At 38.1% G+C, this 24,278-nt stretch overlaps 1 protein-coding gene across 1 annotated transcript in view; it reads right to left on the bottom strand.

Annotated features, from left to right (window-relative positions):
* The window catches only part of LOC135221711 (signal recognition particle receptor subunit beta-like), a 148,292-nt gene that overhangs the window by 123,144 nt on the left and 870 nt on the right, over positions 1–24,278 (bottom strand). Inside the window, exon 2 of the mRNA XM_064259493.1 lies at positions 15,124–15,290. Within this exon, the coding sequence (XP_064115563.1) occupies positions 15,124–15,290 (167 nt within the window). The remainder of the gene's footprint in view (positions 1–15,123; positions 15,291–24,278) is intronic.

The raw sequence follows: 24,278 nt of genomic DNA on the forward strand, positions 1-24,278 counted from the left end.
ATTTCGTAACGGCGCCTGGGTTTTGTGAAATTGTGTAAGACAAGACTGCAGCAGAGAAAGAAGTTGGTATACCAAAAAGGTAAAGTGGTTATATTTTTATTAGTTGCAACTAATAACTAAAAGTTAATGGGAAAAGTGTTTTGGTTAACTAATAACTAATAACGGATAGGAATTGTGTTTTAACTAATAATGGATAGGGATTAGTGTGGTTAACTAATAATTGTCAGGAAACTGGGTTAACTAATAACTAATAACAGGTGTTTTACGAAGTTTGGTAAAAAACTGATGTTTTGAGTGAAACATTTACACTTTTACACATTGCTGATTTTTGTGTTTGTGATTGTTCCATTGTTTGTGCACTATTTCATTTTCTTATTGAAGTGTGTCTTTTTATTTTATATTTCCATTTGCATTCACAATTTAATTGAATTAGTTATTTTCATTGCTTTATCATTGCACATTTAATTAAATTTAACATTTGTTGAATTATTTGCATTTACTTAAAAGAATTCTTTTCAAGTTTTATTATTGTTTACACTTGTGAATTAATTTCAAATTTTCAATTATTGCCTAACACTTTTGAATTTTGATTGAATTAATTTTCTTGAATTTTGTGATAAATTAATTTTGATTTGCTTTCCTTAAATTTATTTGAAGTGACTTAGAACCAGGGAAGTACTTAGACTTCTGAAATCAGGGAAATACTTAGACTTTTAAAGTTGTTGATGGAGTGATGCCCTTTGATTAATTTAATTACTTACAAGATTACCTCACACCTGTTTTGATGAACTTAAGTCTGATTTTCTGCAATACTGGTAAGTGTTAAAGGATCACTGTTGCCTTTAGACTATTCAGTCGTTTAAACGTGTTATGAGGGTTCAGGTGTCTGGCTTCTGGTGAGGTAATATTTGATGCATGGTAACCAGATACTTGGCACTTCGTAACATTGTTTAATGGTGCCCAGAGACCCGGGAAAGCAGATTTCATTATCACTCTAGAATATACTGGTGGTATTAGGGATATATTTTGTTAGGAGAGTGACCATATAATTTTGTTTTGCATTTATTGTATTGAATTGTAAGTTGATAACTTAAGAGGAAAATGGCTCAGTTCAATGTTCAGGAATTTTTAGCAGCCCCTTCCATCCAAGTTTTGTCCGAAACCACTCTGTCTAGAGCACAGTGGAGCACTTTAGCAGAGGCATGTGGTGGTTATGTGTCTACTAGTATGGTAAAGGCACAAATAAGATGTATTGCTATGGAATCATTGATAAACTCTGGTAGAATAACTGATGAAGATGAGTTAGAATTGGCTCAAGAGTTGTTGAACGTAGCACGTGCTGATCTCATAAATAAGCAAGCAGAAAAGAAAGAGCAAAAAGTAATGCAGAGTTAAGAGCTTAGACGCATTGAAGCAGAAGAGAATTTGATTAAGCTAAAAATGCTTGCTGAAAGAGAGAGAATGCAAGCTGAAAGAGAAAAGAATAGACAGGGAAAACAAGAAAGAAGAAGAAAGTAAGAAGAAGAAAAATAAAAGCAGCAGAAGAGGAAAGAGAAATCGCAAGACATGAAAGGGAAATGGAATTAATAAGAGCTAGATCCACATTACCTGTAACACCGTCTAACCCTAACCAAGGTAATCAAGACCCTGTATTTGATGTAGTGAGAGTACAGAAGTTAATCCCTAAGTTTACTGAAGAAGCTCCAGATGAGTTTTTTTGATCACTTTGAGAAAGTGGCTTCAGGTATGGGATGGCCAGAGGATAAATGGTCAGTTTTGCTACAAAGTGTCTTAATTGGGTAAAGGGAGAAGTGCTTATCTAGCCTTAACAGCTGATCAGTGTAAGACTACAAGGTACTTAAAACACATGTGTGCTACAAGTTTACCAGATGACCCCAGAGTACTACAATGAAAGATTTAGAAATTTAAGAAAAGATGAGAAGGGAACATTTTTAGATTATGCTTACAAAGTGAGAAGGTGTTTCAAACGTTGGGTAGAAGCTGCTAAAGTTAAAACTTTTGATGAGTTAGAAGAGTTACTTGTTCTTGAACAGTATCTTAAGGGGATTCCTGAACATATAAGAGCCTATTTAAGAGAGAGAAGTTGAAGAAACTTGACAAAGCCGCTACACTAAGTGAAGATTACAATATAATCAGTAGTAAGCGTAATTACAATGTCAAGTACCAGAGTCAACAACGCCCAGGTTTTAAGTTTTCCAAATAACAGGAACAAATTTAATGGGAAACCTACCAGTGATACTACTAAGAGTACACAAGGTAATACAACTCAGCAAGCTAATGTGAAATCCTCATCCAGTTTTTTCAAGACAGTTACAGAAACCTAATGTTGTCTGTTTCAGTGTGGAAGAGTAGGACACTACAGTCAAGAGTGTTACCGGAATCAACAGCAGTCAAAACCAGTTGGTCCAGTTGTAAAAGGTGACCAGGTGAAACAAACTACGAAGAGCAGTGTGGGAAAGAATCAGACTCCAGAGAAGAATGAAACTAAACAAGCTGAATGTTTAGCAACCAGTGGAAATGTTACCTCAAGCAGTGAGTGGCTTAGCAGTGTGGAGGCTTTTAAGCCATATATCTATGAGGGTATGCTGTCAACTCAAGAAGGAAGTATGCAGGTACCAGTCAAGATATTACGTGATACAGGGAGTACCATAGTGTTGGTAGTAACGTGGTTCTCACCCTCAGTGGAGAAGAGTCTCCACAGGAGATTCAGTTATTTTGAAGGGTATAGGAGGAGAGGAAGTAACTCCTATATGCCGCTTACACCTGTCATGTGAATTGGTGACAGGGAGTGTTGATTTTGCTGTAAAGGACTCACTGGCTGTAGAAGGTATACATGTTCTGTTGGGGAATGAAGTTGGTGATGTGCCATTTGTTATTCTTGTCTGTAGTGACAGACAAACCATTGAGGATTAGTCCTACAGTAGAGTTGGAGAAGAATAACCCCCACCTGTTTCCTAGTTGTGTAACTACCAGAAGTATGAAGAGGACTACGACTGTAAGTGAAGAAACTGAGGATTTACACACCCAAGAAGGATCAAGTGAAGGATCTTTGTGCTTAGAAGAATTGTTTCAGGGAAGTGAAGTTTTCCATAGTGCTGACCAAGAAGAGATTTCCCAAGAAGATGAAGAAGACGACGACGAAGAAGAAGAACCTGATGTCCTGAAGAGACTCCGAGTAGTCAAGTGTTGCTGAAGACAGTAGTGAAACTACAGTAGCTGAGTTAGCAGATATTGAGAATTCAACCCTTGAAATTGGTCAAGTGACAAGAGAGAAGCTGATGGACTTGCAGAAGAAGGATGCATCGTTAACTGATTTGTTCTTCAGAGTTGTTGATCGAGAAGAGATACAACAAACTCCTACCTGTTACTATCTGAAGGAAGGTTTGCTGATGAGGAAGTATAGACCTACAGATTATACCAGGAGATGCGTATGGGGGCGAATATCATCAAATTTTGATTCCATATCCATATAGAAAGCAAGTGGTTGCAGTAGCTCATGAGTCTGGACATATGGGAATCAGGAAGACTGTGGAGAAGATCATGAAATATTTTTTCTGGCCTGGACTTCACAAAGATGTTAGCAGGTTCTGTCGTGAGTGTCATACCTGCCCGATAGCTGGAAAACCGAATGAAACCATCAAGAAAGTCCCCCTACAACCTATAGAAGTTAGAGGAGAACCCTTTAGCAAAGTGATTATAGATATGGTTGGACCATTGCCGAAGACAAAGAAAGGAAATGAGTATTTATTAACATTAATGTGTCCTGTGACAAGGTATCCAGAAGCAATCCCTGTTAGAAACATATCTGCCAAGATAGTTGTTGAAAAACTTGTGGAGTTTTTCTCAAAGTTTGGAATACCAGAAATAGTACAAAGTGACAGAGGAACAAACTTTACTTCAAAGTTATTCCCGGATGTGATGAATTTATTAGGAGTGAAACAACAGTTATCCACTGCCTATCATCCAGAAACTCAAGGTGCCTTGGAAAGGTTCCATCAAACATTGAAAAGTATGCTGAGAAAGTATTGTTCTGAGTCAGGAAGAGAATGGGATGTTGGTTTACCATTAATGTTGTTTGAAGTTAGAAGTGCTTATCAAGAAAAGTATGGGATGTTCACCTAATGAGATGATTTTTTGGAAGAGAAGTGAGAGACCGTGAAGATTCTTGCAGAAAATTGGGAAGAAAATCTAGAGGAAAACCAAGGAGAGTATGTGAAGAACTTAAGGAAAAGGTTGAAAGAAATTAGAAAATTCTCTTTAGAAAACTTGAAAAAGAGTCAAGAGAAAATGAAAAGGAGATTTGATGCTAAAGCTAAGCTAAGAAGTTTTAGTGTTGGTCAACAAGTGTTAGTGTTCTTACCTGTCAAGAGATTTCCCCTCACTAATAAATTTCAAGGTCCTTACAAGATAATTCAGAAGTTAAGTGATAGAACTTATGTGATTGAAACACCAGAAAGAAGAAGAAAACAACGGAAGATACATGTGAACCTCTTGAAACCTTATTTCTCAGAAACTAAAACTGAAACTGTGTCAGTAACCCAAACAACTTTATCTACAGAAGACGATGATGGCTACGAATTGGGAACTGCAAGCAAGATGAATAATTCTTCAATTTTGGAAAATTTGGAGGATAAACTGAAACATCTGAGTGTTGAACAAGGTGAAGACTTAAGTGACGTAATTAGAATTTTTCCAGAAATTTTTTCAGATGTCCTAGACGTACTGATCTGTGACCAGGCATTGAAATCAAGATTCAAGAAGATGGAAAACCTTTCAAATCGCTTATCACCGTATCATCGAGATGTTTTGAAGAAGGAAGTTGAGTATTTGCTCCAACATGGATTAGCAGAACCCAGTTCAAGTCACTTTAGTTCTCCATGTGTATTGGTGAAGAAACCAGATGGTTCCTTTAGGATGTGTACTGATTATAGGAAGCTGAATTCTATCAGTGTGGCTGATAATTATCCTTTGCCTCTTATAGATCAGTTACTTGATAATATTGGGCAAGCCAAGTTTGTTTCCAAGATAGATTTGTTGAAAGGATATTATCAAATTCCCTTAGATGAGAATGCAAAGTTGATGTCAGCTTTTATTACTCCATTTGGACTATCAGTATACTGTTCTGCCGTTTGGTCTGATGAATGCACCCGCAACATTTCAACGAGTGATGGATCAACTGCTAGATCAATAGAAGGAGTAGGTGTGTACCTAGATGACATCGTGATTTACTCTACAAAGTGGGAAGAACATCTGAAGATTTTGAGGAAAGTTTTCAAGAAACTACAAGAAGCAGGATTAACAGTCAACCTAGAGAAGAGTGAGTTTGGCAAGGCAACTGTACAGTATCTTGTGTTTGAAGTTGGGAGAGGCCTTCTTGCTCCAGTAAATGCTAATGTAGAAGGTATCCGTAAGGCTACCCCACCTACTACCAGGAAACAGCTACAGAGATTTTTAGGCATGGCTGGTTTCTATCGTCGTTTTTGCCCAAAATTTCTCAGCCGTAGTAGCTCCCTTGACAGACTTGACTAGTCCCAAAGCTAAGTTTATTTGGACTCCAGAGTGTCAAGAATCCTTTGAGAAGGTAAAAGCCATTATAACTTCAAGACCAGTACTTCAAGCTCCAGACTTCGACAAGAAATTTGTGATACAAGTTGATGCGTCAGACTGTGGTGTTGGAGCTGTTCTACTTCAAGAAGATGAAAATAATATCTACCATCCTGTGTGCTTCATGTCTACAAAATTGAAAAAACATCAGAAAGTATATTCAACAATTGAGAAGGAAACTTTAGCCTTAATCACCGCATTGAAAAAATTTGAAGTGTATGTGAATAGACCTAGGAATGAAGAAATTTTAGTGTTGTCTGATCACAATCCACTATCATTTATTCAGAAAATGAAAAACCATAATCAAAGACTGACCAGGTGGTCTTTGTGCCTGCAACAGTTTAACTTAAGAGTACAGCACATTAGTGGCAAAAACAATGTAGTTGCTGATTATTTATCTCGTTGCGAATCGTTGGATTCAACACAGTGATAAAAAATCTTCTGGGGGGAGGTATATTATATATTGCTACTTTCAAAATGCATGTTTCCCCTCTTTGAAATGTCATGTAACATTTTTTCAGATTCCTAGATAACTTAGAATAGGAAGTTTTAAATGTGTGTTCAGATTTCGCATTACATGTTGTAAAAGAATATATATTAACGTATAACGTAAAAAGAGAGAGATCTCCGTTTGCTTTCCTAATCTGTCAACACGTTTGATAGCGAGCGAGCTAGAGTCTTACGTTGTTATCAAAACATGTCAATCTTAATTGTCGTTCAGCCTCCGTTTCGATCGGATACGTGTCTTTCTTTTTTTTTAACAGACTCGTCTTGTACGCGTACGTCTTTGTCAAGTCCCACGTGGGAATTGCACATTTTGTATGTGAGATTGCATCAGATTTCCAACTTTCTGGGAGCATTCGTGACAAGAACGTTTTGTATCATATCTGCTCTGTCGTTTCCGTAAAGGAAGAAAATTTCATTACGTTCTATCTTAGGACCTCGAGGCAGTCAGATCTCTCTCTCTCACGCTCTCTCTCTCTCTCTCTCCCTCGACATCGAGATTATATTAACGTAACGTAAATTGGTCACTCGTAAAGTTTTAGAATTTCATGTTTGATATTTCTTAAGAGTTTATTTAGTGTTAAATAGTGTCTTTTGTGGAATCTGAACAAACATTTCGTAACGGCGCCTGGGTTTTGTGAAATTGTGTAAGACAAGACTGCAGCAGAGAAAGAAGTTGGTATACCAAAAAGGTAAAGTGTTATATTTTTATTAGTTGCAACTAATAACTAAAAGTTAATGGGAAAAGTGTTTGGTTAACTAATAACTAATAACGGATAGGAATTGTGTTTAACTAATAATGGATAGGGAGTGTGGTTAACTAATAATTGTTAGGAACTGTGGTTAACTAATAACTAATAACAGGTGTTTACGAAGGTTTGGTAAAAACTGATGTTTTGAGTGAAAACATTTACACTTTTACACATTGCTGATTTTTGTGTTTGTGATTGTTCCATTGTTTGTGCACTATTTCATTTTCTTATTGAAGTGTGTCTTTTTATTTTATATTTCCATTTGCATTCACAATTTAATTGAATTAGTTATTTTCATTGCTTTATCATTGCACATTTAATTAAATTTAACATTTGTGAATTAATTTGCATTTACTTAGAATTCTTTTCAAGTTTTATTATTGTTTAACACTTGTGAATTAATTTCAAATTTTCAATTATTGCCTAACACTTTTGAATTTTGATTGAATTAATTTTCTTGAATTTTGTGATAAATTAATTTTGATTTGCTTTCCTTCAATTTATTTGGAGTGACTTAGAACCAGGGAAGTACTTAGACTTCTGAAATCAGGGAAATACTTAGACTTTTAAAGTTGTTGATGGAGTGATGCCCTTTGATTAATTTAATTACTTACAAGATTACCTCACACCTGTTTTGATGAACTTAGTCTGATTTTCTGCAATACTGGTAAGTGTTACAGGATCACTGTTGCCTTTAGAGTATTCAGTCGTTTAAACGTGTTATGAGGGTTCAGGTGTCTGGCTTTTGGTGAGGTAATATTTGATGCATGGTAACCAGATACTTGGCACTTTGTAACAATATATATATATATATATATATATATATATATATATATATATATATATATATATATATATATATAGATATATATATATAAGTAGGGTTACATTTAAAAATATATATATTCCATATATAAATAAGCCAAGGGGTCACTGCTGAGATAGCAAGGAATGTGATAAAGATTGATAAACAGAATGCAAGCTAGGCCTTGGCATGTTGTATCAGCGACGCCCTGGTTTGCACTTGCCTGTGATAATCAAATCCATTGTTGTGTCAAACAGGTCACAGTGCTTTCGCCTGAGAACCTATTGACCTATAACCCACAAATGTCTACGTGACTTCCTCTCACATGTTCGTCTGTCTGTATGTTAGTATGCTGAGCTAAGCTTTGCTCTCCTATGACTTTGTAAATGCATTATAACTCAGAACTCTACTTCCACTCCTAGAATCAAGTTCTCTTGACCACCTTCTTGCCTTTACTCAAGAGATGTAGTTGTGCAAATATATATTGTTAATGTTATCATCAAGAGTTTGAAACATCTCTGCCTTTATACCTAAAGAAGATACTGACTTAGAAATTATCGTCGCAATCTCAGACGAGGATGGGAAGTATACAACACGATACGTACTTGCGTATAACATCGCAGGTCTTAATAACCTCATAGTGCGCCTCGTTATACAAGGCCTAGCACTACATATATGTATATGTACTTAACAACAAAGGTTACAATTTCACTGGAAAAATATATGACCCATTAGTCTAATTTCCTGTGTTTACTACTGACCAGTAAGTATATTAATTTTTTGTCTTGTACATAAGATTTGCACTGATTTTCTCCATCTGCTAAAAGTAAAGCCACAAATGAATGAAAAACCTTGCACCTACTCAGCTCCTATCCTAGTGTGATTGATTCTGTGTAAACACAAGTTAGAACCAGGTATATAATAACTGGTTTCTCTACCATTTCAAAATCAAAATTCCAGCAGTAACTAATAAGATGCAGAAATAATATCCTACAGCACAATTATTTTTCTAAAAAACTTTGATAACAGATTGCTAGGCTGAAGCTGCTGACAGAACAGCTACTTATTATAGGAAGTTGAGAGGAATGATGACATCAAGTCAGGTGAAGCAAACACATTCAAAATAGGAATAAAAAAAGAAGGGTGGATTTTAGCCAATAAATCTATGCACTGAGGCATTCAGCAATTCTCAACAAGATACAATTTAGGCCATCTAAGTATTAAGTTACTTATCAAAATTTATATGTACAGTAACATAAATGGGAGCAGGTAAAAGATCTAAGGATACTAACCATACCAAGAGGACTTTCAATAAACAAATAGTGAAATGGAATCCTTTTCTTCCTTAAATAAAGGTGCATATGCAATTTACACTTTATCCTAAAGCACATAATTTGGTTCATCTATAAATATTTATACCATCCTCCAAGTCTTTAGCATTTAATACAATTGCCAGCACCAGTTAGTAGTGTGTTCTCTGCTAGTTTGAGCATATATCAACACCAATTTTCCATAAAAAATGTTCATGATAAGCCTTAAGAGACTAAAAAAAAAATAAATATGAGGAACACACAAAGACATCACCACTAAAACATTTAAGCAGTATATTTATAACAAAACTCAATACGTCCCGTTACTAGAAAAGCAAATTACTGCTTGCCTAATTTTTGCAAGGCAAACTTTGTATGGAATTGACAATATGATGAAGTAGGTTCCCTTTGTTTAAGATGCTAAATAATTAGACTTTTCCTGTAATTCTCTATCTCACCTACTACCACACAATTATTCTGAAACTCTCTGATTACTTTCTTTTTTATTATCTATCTTTGTTATTATTATTATTATTATCATTCAAAGAAACCTCATAATCACATGAGTTAATAAAATAAAATGGAAAAGTAAATCCACAATAATATGTCTGATCTTGTTATTTAAAATACAAAGCAGAAAGCTTTCGAAGACCTGCACGGTCCTCCTTGTCAATCTGCTTTTTTTTTTTTTTTTTTTTTTATTACTAACAGTGACCATACAAGAACTTTGTTTTTTGACTAGTTTACAAATAGCCTGTTTGATGATGTAGTTGGCTCTTCACGTTATCCCCTCGTTCTCCAACGGCAAACCAGCTAATCGCCTAGATCTTCGAAGTGGCGGTTCGTCTCTTGAATCGTTTGATATGTTGTCCATAGCAGATTGACAAGGAGGACCGTGCAGGTCTTCGAAAGCTTTCTGCTTTGTATTTTAAATAACAAGATCAGATATATTACGTATTGTGGATTTACTTTTCCATTATTATATTATTATTATTATTATTACTATTATTATTATTAATAAAAAATCTTCATAGTAGCACGAGTCTTCAAATGGAGAAGCAAATCCAGAGTTATGTAAATGTACATATATTTAAATTTAAAAACAGCAAGGATAGCTATCCTTACTGTTTTTAAATTTAAATATATGTACATTTACATACCTGTGGATTTGCTTCTACATTATTATTATTATTTTTTTTTTTTTTGCTTTATCACAGTCCTCCAATTCGATAAGGTGGTATTTATAGTGTGGGGTTCCGGGTTGCAACCTGCCTCCTTAGGAGTCCATCACTTTTCTTACTATGTACGCCATTTCTAGGATCACACTCTTCTGCATGAGTCCTGGAGCTACTTCAGCCTCTAGTTTTTCTAGATTCCTTTTCAGAGATCTTGGGATCGTGCCTAGTGCTCCTATGATTATGGGTACAATATCCACTGGCATATCCCATATCCTTCTTATTTCTATTTTCAGATCTTGATACTTATCCATTTTTTCCCTCTCTTTCTCTTCAACTCTGGTGTCCCATGGTATTGCGACATCAATGAGTGATACTTTCTTCTTGACTTTGTCAATCAACGTCATGTCTGGTCTATTTGCACGTATCACCCTATCTGTTCTGATACCATAGTCCCAGAGGATCTTTGCCTGATCGTTTTCTATCACTCCCTCAGGTTGGTGCTCATACCACTTATTACTGCAAGGTAGCTGATGTTTCTTGCACAGGCTCCAGTGGAGGGCTTTTGCCACTGAATCATGCCTCTTTTTGTACTGGTTCTGTGCAAGTGCCGGGCATTCGCTTGCTATGTGGTTTATGGTTTCATTTTTCGTATTGCACTTCCTACATATGGGAGAGATGTTATTTCCGTCTATCGTTCTTTGAACATATCTGGTTCTTAGGGCCTGATCTTGTGCCACTGTTATCATTCCTTGTTTCCTTCTTTAGCTCTCCCCTCTGTAGCCATTGCCATGTGTCATTGCTGGCTAGTTCCTTTGTCTGTCTCATGTATTGTCCGTGCATTGGTTTGTTGTGCCAGTCCTCTGTTCTGTTTGTCATTCTCCTGTCTCTGTATATTTCTGGGTCTTCGCTACTTTTATTAGTCCTTCTTCCCATGCACTCTTTAGCCACTCGTCTTCACTGGTTTTCAGATATTGCCCCAGTGCTCTGTTCTCGATGTTGACGCAATCCTCTATACTTAGTAGTCCTCTCCCTCCTTCCTTTCATGTTATATATAGTCCGTCCATATTTACTCTTGGGTGTAGTGCTTTGTGTATTGTCATATGTTTCCCGGTTTTCTGATCTATGCTGCGGAGTTCTGCCTTCGTCCATTCCACTATTCCTGGCACTGCCCATGTGTTTATGGCTTTTATCATATTTCCGGCGTTGAGTTTTGACCTGAGTATCGCCTTGAGTCTCTGCATATATTCTTTCCTGATTGTGTCCTTCATCTCTTGGTGTTTTATATCCCCTCCTTCCATTATTCCCAGGTATTTGTATCCAGTCTCATCTACCGTATATTTCGGCGTATAAGTCGACCCTTTAGCCCAAAAAAATCATGCCAAAATAAGGGGGTCGACTTATCTAACGGTAACAAAAAGTGAATCTTTATTATTTTGGCATATCGGTACAGGAATCCAGGCTTTACAGTTGGCTAATAACAATGACAGCCTTGTTGAGGTAACTATGTATGTAAATACCAGTATTAAAAACATTTCACACTGTAATACGACAACAATATTACATTAGAACATCCATTACCTTAAATAAAAGATGAAAAAAATCAAAGTACTTGAAGAAACCCAATCGAACAGCAAGTGTAAACATTGCGTAGCCATTTGTAGTACAGTAATTGAGAAGGATGCGTTCACTCTGACAGTTTTGTATTTACCGGGGTATTATTCAAAAACATTTATGGTATGAAATCTTTATTTATCACTTTAAATAAAATAAAAAAAAATTTGTATTTAATAGTAAATATGTATTTAAAATCCTTCAAAATTACTTGAGTCATCGTCATTTGAATTAAACAATTCATCAAACAAATTATCATTCATGGTTTCATCATAAGGATCCCAGTTTGAATCTGGTGAATCAACTGCAGGTTCGTTTTCCCTCAAATGAGCCTGTTTATGCCATAGAAGAACCAATGGTCAAGGAATATTCCAACATAATAATAAAATACCGGCACGTCGTTTTAACAACTTAATCAAAACATTAACTTGAGTGGCAGTTTGTACATACATATAAACGTAAGCTGTTATGCAGCGTTAGTTATCGCTTTGTTTTGTTTACATTACACTCGAGTAACGTATCTTTCCGTTTCGTCATTTCTAATCATATTTGCCGGTATTCATCTTTTATATATTACACAGATTTGTTAATATACCGAGTATATTACCTGTATTTCTTATGGTAAGTAGAGCAACATATGTACCGTAATAACATTCAGGTTATTTTATATGATACGTTTTACCCTGCTGCTCACATTTTATAGGTCGACTAATATACCCGATATTAGTTAAAATCATAAAAATTTACTCAGAATTGGGGAGTCGACTTATCTTCCGGTCGACTTATACGCCGAAATATACGGTATGTGTTTGATGTTGCTCCCATCTGGTAGCTTTATCCCTTCAGTTCTCGTTACTTTGCCTTTTTGTATGTTGACTAAGGCGCATTTTTCTATTCCAAACTCCATCCTGATGTCCCCAGATACAATCCTTACAGTCTGGCTTAGGGTATCTATTTCCTTGATGCTCTTACCATACAACTTGATGTCGTCCATGAACATCAGATGGTTGATTCTGTTGCCTCTTTTTCTCGAGGTTGGTACCTGTATCCATCTTCTGTCGTACTTTTTGTCATGGGAATTCATGACTACTACAGAAGAGTAGTGGGGACAGTGAGTCGCCCTGGAAGATCCCTCTCCTGATATTAACCTCTGCTAGTCTTATTCCAGAGCTTGTAAGTATTGTATTCCAGTTGCGCATTGTATTTTTGAGGAAGCTGATGGTGTTTTCCTCTGCCCCATATATTTTCAGGCATTCTATTAGCCATGTGTGTGGTATCATGTCGAAGGCTTTCTTATAGTCTATCCATGCCATGCTTAGGTTGGTTTTCCTTCTCCTACTGTTCTTCATTACCATTTTGTCTATCAGGAGCTGGTCTTTTGTGCCCCTACACTTTCTTCTGCAGGCTTTCTGTTGTTGGGGGATGGTGTTTGTATCCTCTAGGTAGTTGTATAGCCTTTCACTGATGATACCTGTTAGTAACTTCCACATTATTGGTGGGCAGGTGATAGGCCTATAGTTACTGGCTATATTTACCTTACTCTTGTCTTTTTGTAATAAGGATGTTCTTCCTGTGGTCATCCATTTGGGTGCATGGTGATTTGAGATACAATGCTGGAGTTGTTCTGCTATTCGTGGGTGTAGGGCCTTGAAGTTTTTGAGCCAGCATCCATGGACTTCATCAGGAACTGGGGCTTTCCAGTTTGGCATTTTCTATAGTTGGTGTCTGACTGTGTCTGTCGTGATCTCTGTGAATCTTTGTTTTATTCTCCCTGTTTCACCTTCCTTGACTTCCTGGAGCCATGTTGCATGTTTGTTGTGTGATACCGGATTGCTCCATATGTTTTCCCAGAGTCTCTTACTTGGTTCGGCTTCAGGAATTTCTTGGTGGTTGTCTTCCCCTCTTAGTTGGCTGTATAGTCTTTTCTGGTTGGTTCCGAATAGTTTGTTCTGTTGGTATCTCTTATTCCTGTTCATGTACCGTTGGATCTTATGTGCTTTGGCCTTAAGCCTCTGTTAAACATCTTCTATTGTGTTGTTTAGTCCCCACTCTTTTACTTTGTATTTCTCGTTGAGTTCCTCCCTTGTTTTTTTGCTTCTTAGCCCTTTTTCTGCCATCTCTTTCAGTTTACTCAAGTCAGATCTCATCACCATGATTTGCTTTTCCAGGCACTTTTTCCAAGGAGGTTGCTGTTTTGGTTTCTGTTGGGTTGGTTGTGCTGGTGGTGTTGGTGTTTGAATCCCCATCAGTTCTGCTACTAATCTTGCTCCTGCATATGCCAAGTTATTTGTTTCTGTGATACTGGTGGTGTATATTATGACCATTATTTCATTGACCTCACTTGTTTTCTCCCTTAATTTCTTGGTGTTGTAGGCTTTCATGGAGGGGATCTTTGTTCTCTCTGTATCTGGCTCCATCCATTGTCTAATCTTTTCTACCCATTCTGTCCTCTCTGTTACTTCATCAGTATTTCTTCATGTGTCATTGTTTGATACCTCATCATCCCTGTCGTCGTCTTCTGTGGCATCGTCTCTCAGTTTGTCTTCATGTAATTCATTGTTGTGTGACATTTCCCTTTCCAGTTCTTCTCTTTCTGTTGGGGAGAGCCAGTTCTTTTTCTTTATGTTCCTTACTTGGTCTGCCAGCCTCTGCTCTGTTTGGGGGGTGTTATTCCTCTCATTCCAGATGTTGACCAACCTTCTTCTATATCCTCACTCCGTCAGGTTGCTTCTGATGTAGCATCTCCAAATTTCCTTATTTTCTTCTCTTGTTCATTTCTTCCTTTGGTTTGCTTCTGTAGCTCCAATCTCAGGCTGTTGGTTACTGTCGTTGTAGTGGTCAGTTGCTGGATGACGACCTCCAAGTACCTGACCATCTTCCCCTTCAATTGGGTTGAATACCTGGCTGCCGGACGTAGCTCCTCTGTTGCCAGAGGTTCCATTTACGTCGTTGTCGTTTATTCCTTCATTTCTTAACATCGTTGCTGAGTTTTGCTATTTAACCCATAGCTGGACACTACCCCATCACGGATAGGTACTCATTTACAGCTGAGTAGACTGAGGAAATTATGGTAAAGATCCTTTCCCAAGGAATCAATGCCGAGGAGAGCGGTCACCCATCCAACGACTGACCAGCCCCAATGTTGCTTAACCAGTCCATTGACGACCTAACCCACTCTGCCACGGCGTCACTTATTATTATTATTATTATTTATTATTATTATTATTATTATTATTATTATTATTATTATATAAAGGATTAGTTTATCGAGACCACCGAGTCTAATAAAGCATCATCAACAGATTCACAAACAAAACCAAGTATAACATTATACATACCTTTCCAAAAGTATATTCTCCTGAGGATTCCTTCATTGATGTCACTGAAACAACTTCTTTGTCATGACAGAGTCTTGAAAATAACAGTGTCTTTCCAGATTCACAAAGGCCAACAAGAAGCACGCCACGCTTTTTGCTGCCTCCTCGAAACAGCCGCAATATGAACACTGAAATAAGGGACATAAAGTTTGTAAAACTTTCAATATCATTCAACTGAACATAAATGACTTAATTATCTGAAAGTATTTTTTTTTATAGAAGCAAGTCACTAGTGCTCTTCAAGGTTGTCTTCAATGACTTCAATATATAAGACAATGTACTACTACATTCAAATTAAACTTCACAGCCATATTAAACTAGTGAGTGAGATGGTCAGACTGGATGCTTCACTCTTCCCTTTATATCAACTTTGTGGTTTTCCTTGCAACCTGTTCTCTCTCCACTAGAAATATATCAATTAATTTTTTACTTTGCCTCCCATTCTACCTCCTAGTACATACTTCTGTCTCCTTCATCAGAGGTACAAAGGGAACTTATCAGAGCTAGTCAGCAGTTTATTACAAGGTGAAAAGATACAAGGAAAAAATCCTATGCTTCCTTCTGCTATATATACCATCACAGTCATTAGAAATGGTATGAAAACTTTTTAACTGATCAAATTATTGAGAAACAAAGAACGATTACATTCCCAGTGGTTAAAAAGCAATACGTACATATGGACGTACAAGCATAAAAAGTATGTAAGATAAGGGGATAGAGGTTACTATGACATCTTTAGCTTTACTTAGAAGAAGGAAACCTGCTCTTCTGATTTTGAGGTGACTCAAGGTAAAAGTCCATAAAGTAATACATTCTAGTCAGAGGACGAAACAGATACGTCAAAAGTACCTGGTGTTCCCAGGCGGTCACTCATTTTAGTAGTACTAATCAGACTGTATGAAAATGGTCCTCTGAGAACTCCAAATGGACATAGACCTTATATTCTCCCACAGAGCTGAAGTGCACTTTGGAAGCTCAGAGAACTATCTGGTATCCAGCTGTTGCTGGTGCTAGAAGCACTGTATGCCAGTCGAGCTATGAGCGCGACTGGTAGGCACTCGTTGGAGTTAGTGGGAGCTCAGAACAAGAGATGACCCCAGAGCAAGAGATGACACCAGGATGTAACCAACGCCTAACGACAAAGGCGCTAGGTGAGCTGGATGCCAAATGAGCTCGAAGCTTGTGGCCCTATAGCTAATGCCAGAATGTAGCTGTTACCAGCAAAATGGGCATCAGACAAGTCAGAAGTTCGAGGTGCTGTAAAGCCCTACTTCTGCGAACCAGACTTTTAGCTGGCTCCAGACAAGTTGGTCATCAGGAGAGCTAGGAGCTCTGATTTCACTCCTTAAGAAATGAAATGCAGCGGACAATTATACCTCTAGTAGGACTATTCAGAATGGAAGCAAGGGATGCACCTGAAAGCCAAAAAATTGCCTGGTCTGATGTCCTTAGCTTCCACATAAAAAGAAGGCAAATGTTCTCTTTGATCAAATAGTGATCTTAATCCGACTTTATTCATGAAAACCTGAAGCTGTAGCCGGACAGATGATTTTCTGTTCTTCACAGCTAATGATGTCCATTAATTCCAAAGTGAGAAAAGATGGATCTAGAGCTTGAATGTGACCTCGTTCTAGCTAACAATCCCAGGGTAGATGAAGAAAAATTCTCTTCCTCGCTTGGACGCAGTAATGACAGGGAAGGTCATCAAAGCTGGGCCCCTGTGCACGATCACTTAGTTAAGTTTGGTCCAAGACCCTTCACTGATGAAGTACGTAAGATGTAGATCTCAGGTACAGAAAAGGAGTCTGAAAATGGCCATGAAAAAGTTGATTGGGATTCCTGATGGTCTATGAGTAAGCCTTTGATCTGGGCTACAAGATGGGGGTCCAGTGAAGGTCCTCTGTGCATTGGTTTCTAACAAGGAATGAAGAAGCCAATCACCGATGTAGCTATCCTGTCGGAGGAGCTAGTACTCGCGTGAAGATTGCGGTGACATTGACAGTCTGAAGCTAAAGACTCGAAACTGGAAGACCTGGTCCTGAAAGACAAATCTGAGGTACTTCCTCAAGTCCAGGTGTATAAGGACGTGGAAATTTACGTCCCGCATGTCTACTGAGACTATCTAGTTTCCTTACCACATGGGCACAAGAATGGAATGACTGGATTTCTATCTGAGTTTCATTTGTATGAAGACATTCAGTGTTGACATCCAGGACTGGTTTCCATCCCCTGGAAGCCTTAGGGACTTCCAACAGGCAATTGTAGAACCCCTCTGAGGATACATCAGCTACAATCTCTAATGCTTCCTTAGAGATGAGGGCAGACACTTCCTCTGCAAGGACCGAAAACTTCTCTGAGCCTATAGAATAGGCTGTCAAGGCTATTGCTCATTGACTAGAGGAGGTTTTACCCTTGAGTACTTGTATGATCTACTGATCGGCTCCTCTCTCACTCCACCTCTCCCAAAACAACAGGTGCACGGCGGCTTAAACCTCATATCTTAGCTGAAACTTAGTCGGGCTTTTAATGGACTTGGAAGCAAGACGACTGCTCGGTCTTGCTTTGAGGAAGGTTTTGCTCTTCCCACCACGAAATGTTTGAATTAAGAGATCTTGGGTCGACTTCTTGTGTAGCTGAGAAGAAAAACCATTCACTGTTGACTGCAGGAGCAAGAAGCCTTTAACTAAAGGAGAAACGAGGAGTGCTGATTTCTGTGTTGAAGTTACTCCTCAAGAGGGGTAATAGCATCATAATTCTGTTTATTTAGCACTCCATAGTGAACAGACAAGGTAGCTTTCAAGCACTGTCTCTAACTCCTTTATTAAGCACAGGAGAACACTCCAAAAATTACTGATACAAAGTCCACACATAAGATACAAGAATTCTGTTTTTAGGGCAAAACTATATTGGTGGTTTACAGAAGCCAATAAATGACAAACATTCATGAATTACTTCTAAGGCAATTGTTAAACATCATGTAGTATATTGCCTACCCTCCGTAAAGTAAAGTATTTTGGCCTAAAATGACAAATTTTCTAAGACAATTTGTATTTTTCATAGCTACAAATCTTTGGTCTTAACAATAAGATAATTTCTAGCGCCTAGCTGGATCCGCTTAAAAAGCAGATGAAAGCAAGGAATCTTGTGATATCTTGGCCTTTTCCCAGTTCATTGCCCGTTTCGCTTGTGTTTAGTGTGTGTGTGTGTGTTTGGCTGATATTAGGGCTTCTTCTGCTCCTTCTCGGCGTCAACGTATGTGCCCCGGAGTTCCAGGTTTTCCGTGTTCTCGGTTTTTGGCTTCGGCAGCAACTGACCCTCACATAACGTGCAGTAGGTGTCGTTCTAATTTTTGTACTATCGCGAATCCTTGCACGGAATGCCAGGTATGACCTAAAGAGCAGTGGAGGTCATTTTATGGTAAGAGAGAGCATCGGAGGGTTTCGACTCTTCCTACTTAGGAAGGTTTTTCACCTCTTCCCGGTGTTTCATCTTGATTTGTCGATGGAAGTATCGGGAAGCCACCAGGCTGATGTTTGTAATGTAGCCCCTTCTTCCTCAGGAGTTAATTTGATTCCCGAGAAGGGTGAGGCTTTTTCTTCAATCTCTTTCCTTCCAGAGTCGGAGGCGTCCTTGGAGGGGTTGCTAGTGCATTTTGTGGAGGCTCACACCCCCCCTCACCTGACTAGCCAGACCATCCCCCCTCCTCCCGGCCTTGTCTTCGTGGGTAGCCGAGGTTGGCAATCTTGTATTGCTCCGCCAGTGTATGCTGCCGCTTCTTCGAGTCGGAGTGACACCGCGGCGTCAGCCCCGTTGATGACGTCACGGGATCCATCTTTGTGTATTCCTCTACCAGCGGCGTCTGACTCCCCCTCGCACCGAGGGGAAGCCATGACGCCACCGCCACTTGTGACGTCTCTCCCATCGATTGAACATTCCTGTATGCTTTAGTAATGAATTAGTAGTTTACAGATAAGAGTATTGTACACTAGAACTGCTTACTTCCTACAATTATGGGAACCACAAAGGGATACCAAGGTTTTTGTACAGAGAAAAATTGAAAATGCATTTGAAGATCACCAAGATAGCCTTATAGAACATTTTTAAATGAATACCAAGGACTAGGTAAGTACAGAACTGATGACCGAAGTTATGTTGGTATGGGAGTCCAGGGGGGTGAAACCCTCAGCCAAGATAAGGGCTCCATGCCCTGTGTGAGATTTGGTCTAATCCTTTTAGCTACATATTTTAATTTACAGTGCCCTAGGTGTTTAGGTTAGGTTTAATACAACCTTAGTTAGCTATAGTAGCTTCACTTCTGTGGTTCCCCTGAAATGCAAAAACCCAGTTTCCCACTGTGGCCCGCAGGGTAATTTGAGGATAAAAAGCATTCCAGTGTCTTGAGAACTAATAGGCTAAGTGCTACCAAAATTAACAAAAAAATTTCAAAGGCACATTAAAACATGGAAAAATCAGGGTAAGCAACTGCATGGACTGGCCCAACACACCGATGGTCACGGCTCGGCACCCTCAGAAAAAGTACTTATAACGCGTCCTGACACCGGAGATGGTCATCAGTCGCGAGTTGTTGTTGGTGAGAGACGCAGCTAAAGACCTCTACTCTCCTTTCAAAGTAAGTATTTTCTCCAAAGTTAGAAATTAAGGCCAAATTCAAAGCTTTAAACAGAGGGTAATGAAAAGGGTGCCCAACGCAGTGCAAACTTCACCAAAACGCTTTCGAAATTTTTACTTACGATTAAATAACTTAGAAGATTGACGCCATCTCAATGTTTGCAGAGTCGCTTGTGTCAACAAACTTCCCATTTCCTGTGATAAATCCGCACACCACTTGTACCCATAGACGCTGGGGCACTTTCATCACAACAATCGGAAAACGGTCCCTGGCCACAACGTTTTTAAGGAAACTAGTACTGTTTTGGTAGAAGACGACGACGAAGCGTGCACTAGATAATTATTTAAATAAATAGTAAAACATCAATATTTTACATATTTATGATGATTAATTTGAAAATATTCGTTATTGAAAAAGTAACTCGATTCCTGACTCAAATTTAAGTAATTATTTTTTGTAATTAGAACGTTCTTTTAAGTCCTGTATTATGACATCACGACATCTTGACTTTCGTACCTATTGTAAATGAATTGCTATACTCAACTTACTTGCAGAACAGTTTACCAGTTATTCATGCAGATTGTTATCAGTTATTCATGCAATTGTTATAATCGTAATGCGCATATAAGAAATTATGGGGCCGAATTTGCAATGACCAGAAAGTCGTTAAAAGAGGAAAGTTAGCATTGATGGGCATATGTTTTGATTGAGAAAAATACAAATTTATTCAATAGCTAACTTGTAAAAAATACTTGATTACAAAAAACTTGATTGACAACTAAGCAGCATACCTACTATGGGTTTCAGAGACAGTGCAAGCACGCTTTTGGGCAATAGTACCTATTTCTGGCTGGGAAAGATGGTGGATAGTCCATGAACAGACCCGTCCATCTACACGGTAGCCGCCATATTGGATTTCAAAACTGCCTTGAAAACATATTTTACGAAGAGGGTCACATGCTTATTTTAGTTCGTATGGGGCTTTCATATATCACATTATGTTGACAAAACTTCAATCTTTTGAATGGTATGCTTAGAGTTGTACGTAATTGTATTCTTGTTTCACCAATTAAATATCGAGTGAATAAGACCCGTCCAGCGTGATGACGATGGATCGTCCGTGATTGTTTACCCTAGAAAAAAAAAATCAACATACCAACTAGCCTACCCTTCTGGATAAAGGCAGAAGAGACAGCTTACAGTGCCCATGGTAAGCTGCACCTAAGGATTTTTAGGCCTAAGGATCCTTAAGCTAAGCTAAGTAGGCAATACTAAATCTTAAGCTTAGATAATTACAAAAAACATGTTAGGTAGGCCCTACCTGGTAGAATAGGTAGGGTAAATGACCGAGCGGCGACGTAGCAGTCACGGATCCCAGAATGCGGCCATCTTCCCAAAAATGTACTTGAATTTACTGTCATGAGCATCAGTCAAGAGTTGTGGCCCATCCAGGCAGCACACGTGACCTCTATACCTAGCTAGTCTATTCCTCTCAACGTAAGTGTTTTCTTCTAAATTACCTAAGAAAGAATGGCATATGGCAAATGACTGAGCAGCGACATAGCAGTCACGGATCCCAAAATGCAGCCAACTTCCCAAAAAAGTACGTACTTGAATTCGCTGCCATGAGCATCAGTCAAGAGTTATGGCCCATCCTGGCAGTACACCGAGGCCTCTACGTTTCTCTCGAAGTAAGTGTTTTCTCCTAAATTAGGAAATAACGGCATAATTCAAGCACAGGATTAACCCAAGGGCTATTTTGGAAGTGGCTGCGTTCCAAGAAAGGTGACCGCTATGTCACCATTCAATCATTTACCCTAATTCAAGTGCTTTTTTGGGAAGTGGCTGTGTTCCGGGAGAGGTGACTGCTATGTTGCCGCTCGGTCATTTAGGGGAAACACCAGCGACTACCAACCCTTATCACAGTGGACAGGTCTTATTCACTCGATATTTAAATGGTGAAACAAGAATACAATTACAACTCCAAACATACCATTCAAAAGATTGAAGTTTCGTCAACATAATGTGATATATGAAAGCCCCATACGAACTAAAATAAGCATGTGACGCTCTTCGTAAAATATGTTTTCAAGGCAGTTTTGAAATCCAATATGGCGGCTACCGTGGGATGTACAGGTTCTGATCAGTGACAACAATCATCTTTCCCAGCCTTCCCAGCAATCATTTGAACAATGTTAGCATATGTATGTAACATTTATTGATCTTACTCAAGATTGCAGTTGTAATCAGCACAATAAAAAAACATTTTGTTGCCTATATTACTGAAAGTATGAAACTTTTTATTCCCGGGGTGATGGTTTCAACTGAATTCATTCTTACCTTGTAATCGGTTGTTTTTATCCTTACTGCCATCACAACTGAAACTCCACAGTGCTTATTTGATTGTTATTATACACATTTTGGACTCAATTCACTCCACATTGCACTTTAAACAAGTTGCTATTCCTGGTTCCTAAGCGCGTGCGCCACAAACACAGTTACAAACAGCAGATGACGAAACTGCAAAGTTTTATTCCCTAAATTGTTTACTTTACTAGTTATTTAGTTCAAATTTACTTTGTTATTTAAAAATTTTAATTTAATCCATGTATATTATCCCTTTTTTGCAACCAAATTACCCCGAAAAATTACAGATATTTCTAAAGTAGATACAATCAAATGTTTCTAACGTTTTCGTACATCTGGCTGCCGAAAACCATAGAGGAACGACTACGGATAAGTGGATTATATACCTACATATTATTTTTTTTTTTGCTTTTCTGTTTTTGCTAACACTTTTCATTGATTTCAGTCTATATTAGTATTTTGAATTTCTTACTAACCGTATGCCAGAAATAATGTTAACCTTTTAATGTTTGCATGCTAAGAATTGGCAAATCATCGTTGCCACATTAGTGGAGGCTTCACACATATGCCGATTCATTATTATAAACTGTTTCCATGAATTCTAGTTGTCATAGTAATGCAATAATGATAAAATTGCTTTAATATTTATGTATATATACTTCCAATACATAGCCTAATTTCACCAATTTCAAAGTTTTGTGTGTAGTCTTATACCCAGTTTAGAGGGTCAACACATACCGATTGGCAACAGAGAGAGAGGAGAGAGAGAGAGAGAGAGAGAGAGAGAGAGAGAGAGAGAGAGAGAGAGAGAGAGAGGAAGGCAAAGGAACAAAGAAGGAAAGGGGTGGCGGTGGAGGGGGGGGAGAGGGTAGGTGGAGCTTTTAACGCGTGTTCATATCCATTTCTGCATAATGGAGTTTTTGTCTCTTGGTACAAGGACAAATGTCGTTATTCTTTACGATTAGTGATTCACGATACCCTTATAAATTACGGCACTGGGTGTAATGCACTATAGCAAAATCTCGTTCTGATACGAGTGTTCGTTACAGAAATAGGTATTGCCCAAAAACGTGCTTGCACTGTCGCTGAAACCCATAGTAGGTATGCTGCTTAGTTGTCAATCAAGTTTTTTGTAATAAAGTATTTTTTACAAGCTAGAGATTGAATAAATTTGTATTTTTCTCAATCAAAACATATGCCCCTCAATGCTAACTTTCCTCTTTTAACGACTTTCTGGTCATTGCAAATTCGGCCCCATAATTTCTTATGGTGCGAAAGCAGAGGCCCAGGGACCGAAAAGGATTGCGTCACACTACGGCGATAATCCGGCAGTAAAACATCTTCATATATCCAAAAAGTAAATAATAAAGATATATAGGCGCATTACGATTATAACAAATACATGAAGAGCTGATAATCTGCATGAATAACTGGTAAACTGTTCTGCAAGAAAGTTGAGTAAAGCAATTATTTACAATAGGTACGAAAGTCAAGATGTTGTGACGTCATAATACAGGACTTAAAAGAACGTTCTAATTCCAAAAAATAATTACTTAAATTTGAGTCAGAATAGAGTTACTTTTTCAATAACGAATCTTTTTAAATTAATCATCATAAATATGTAAAATATTGATGTTTTACTATTTATTTAAAAAATTATCGAAGTGCACGCTTCGTCGTTTTCTTCTACCAAAACAGTTGTTTACTCGGTGAGGGGCCGTTTTCCGATAGTTGTGATGAAAGTGCCCAGGCGTCTGTGGGTACAAGTGGTGTGTGGATTTATCACAGGAAATGGTTAGTTTATTGACACAAGTGACTCCGTAAACATCGAGATGGCGTCAATCTTCTAAATATTTCGAGTTGTAAGTAAAAATGTTGAAGCGTGTGAGATTTGGCACTGCATTGGACACCCTTTTCACTACCCTCTGTTTAATGCTTTAAATTTGGCCTTAATTTCTAACTTTGGAGAAAATACTTACTTCGAAAGGAGAGTAGAGGTCTTTAGCTCCGTTTCTCACCAACAAGTCGCGACTGATGCCCATCTCCGATGTCAGGACGCGTTAGGTATAATGTACTTTTTTGGGGATTGTTCACGCTGATCGTACATGGTCCACTCTGT

This window comes from Macrobrachium nipponense, chromosome 20 (assembly GCF_015104395.2).
Source record: "Macrobrachium nipponense isolate FS-2020 chromosome 20, ASM1510439v2, whole genome shotgun sequence".
Taxonomy (NCBI): domain Eukaryota; kingdom Metazoa; phylum Arthropoda; class Malacostraca; order Decapoda; family Palaemonidae; genus Macrobrachium; species Macrobrachium nipponense.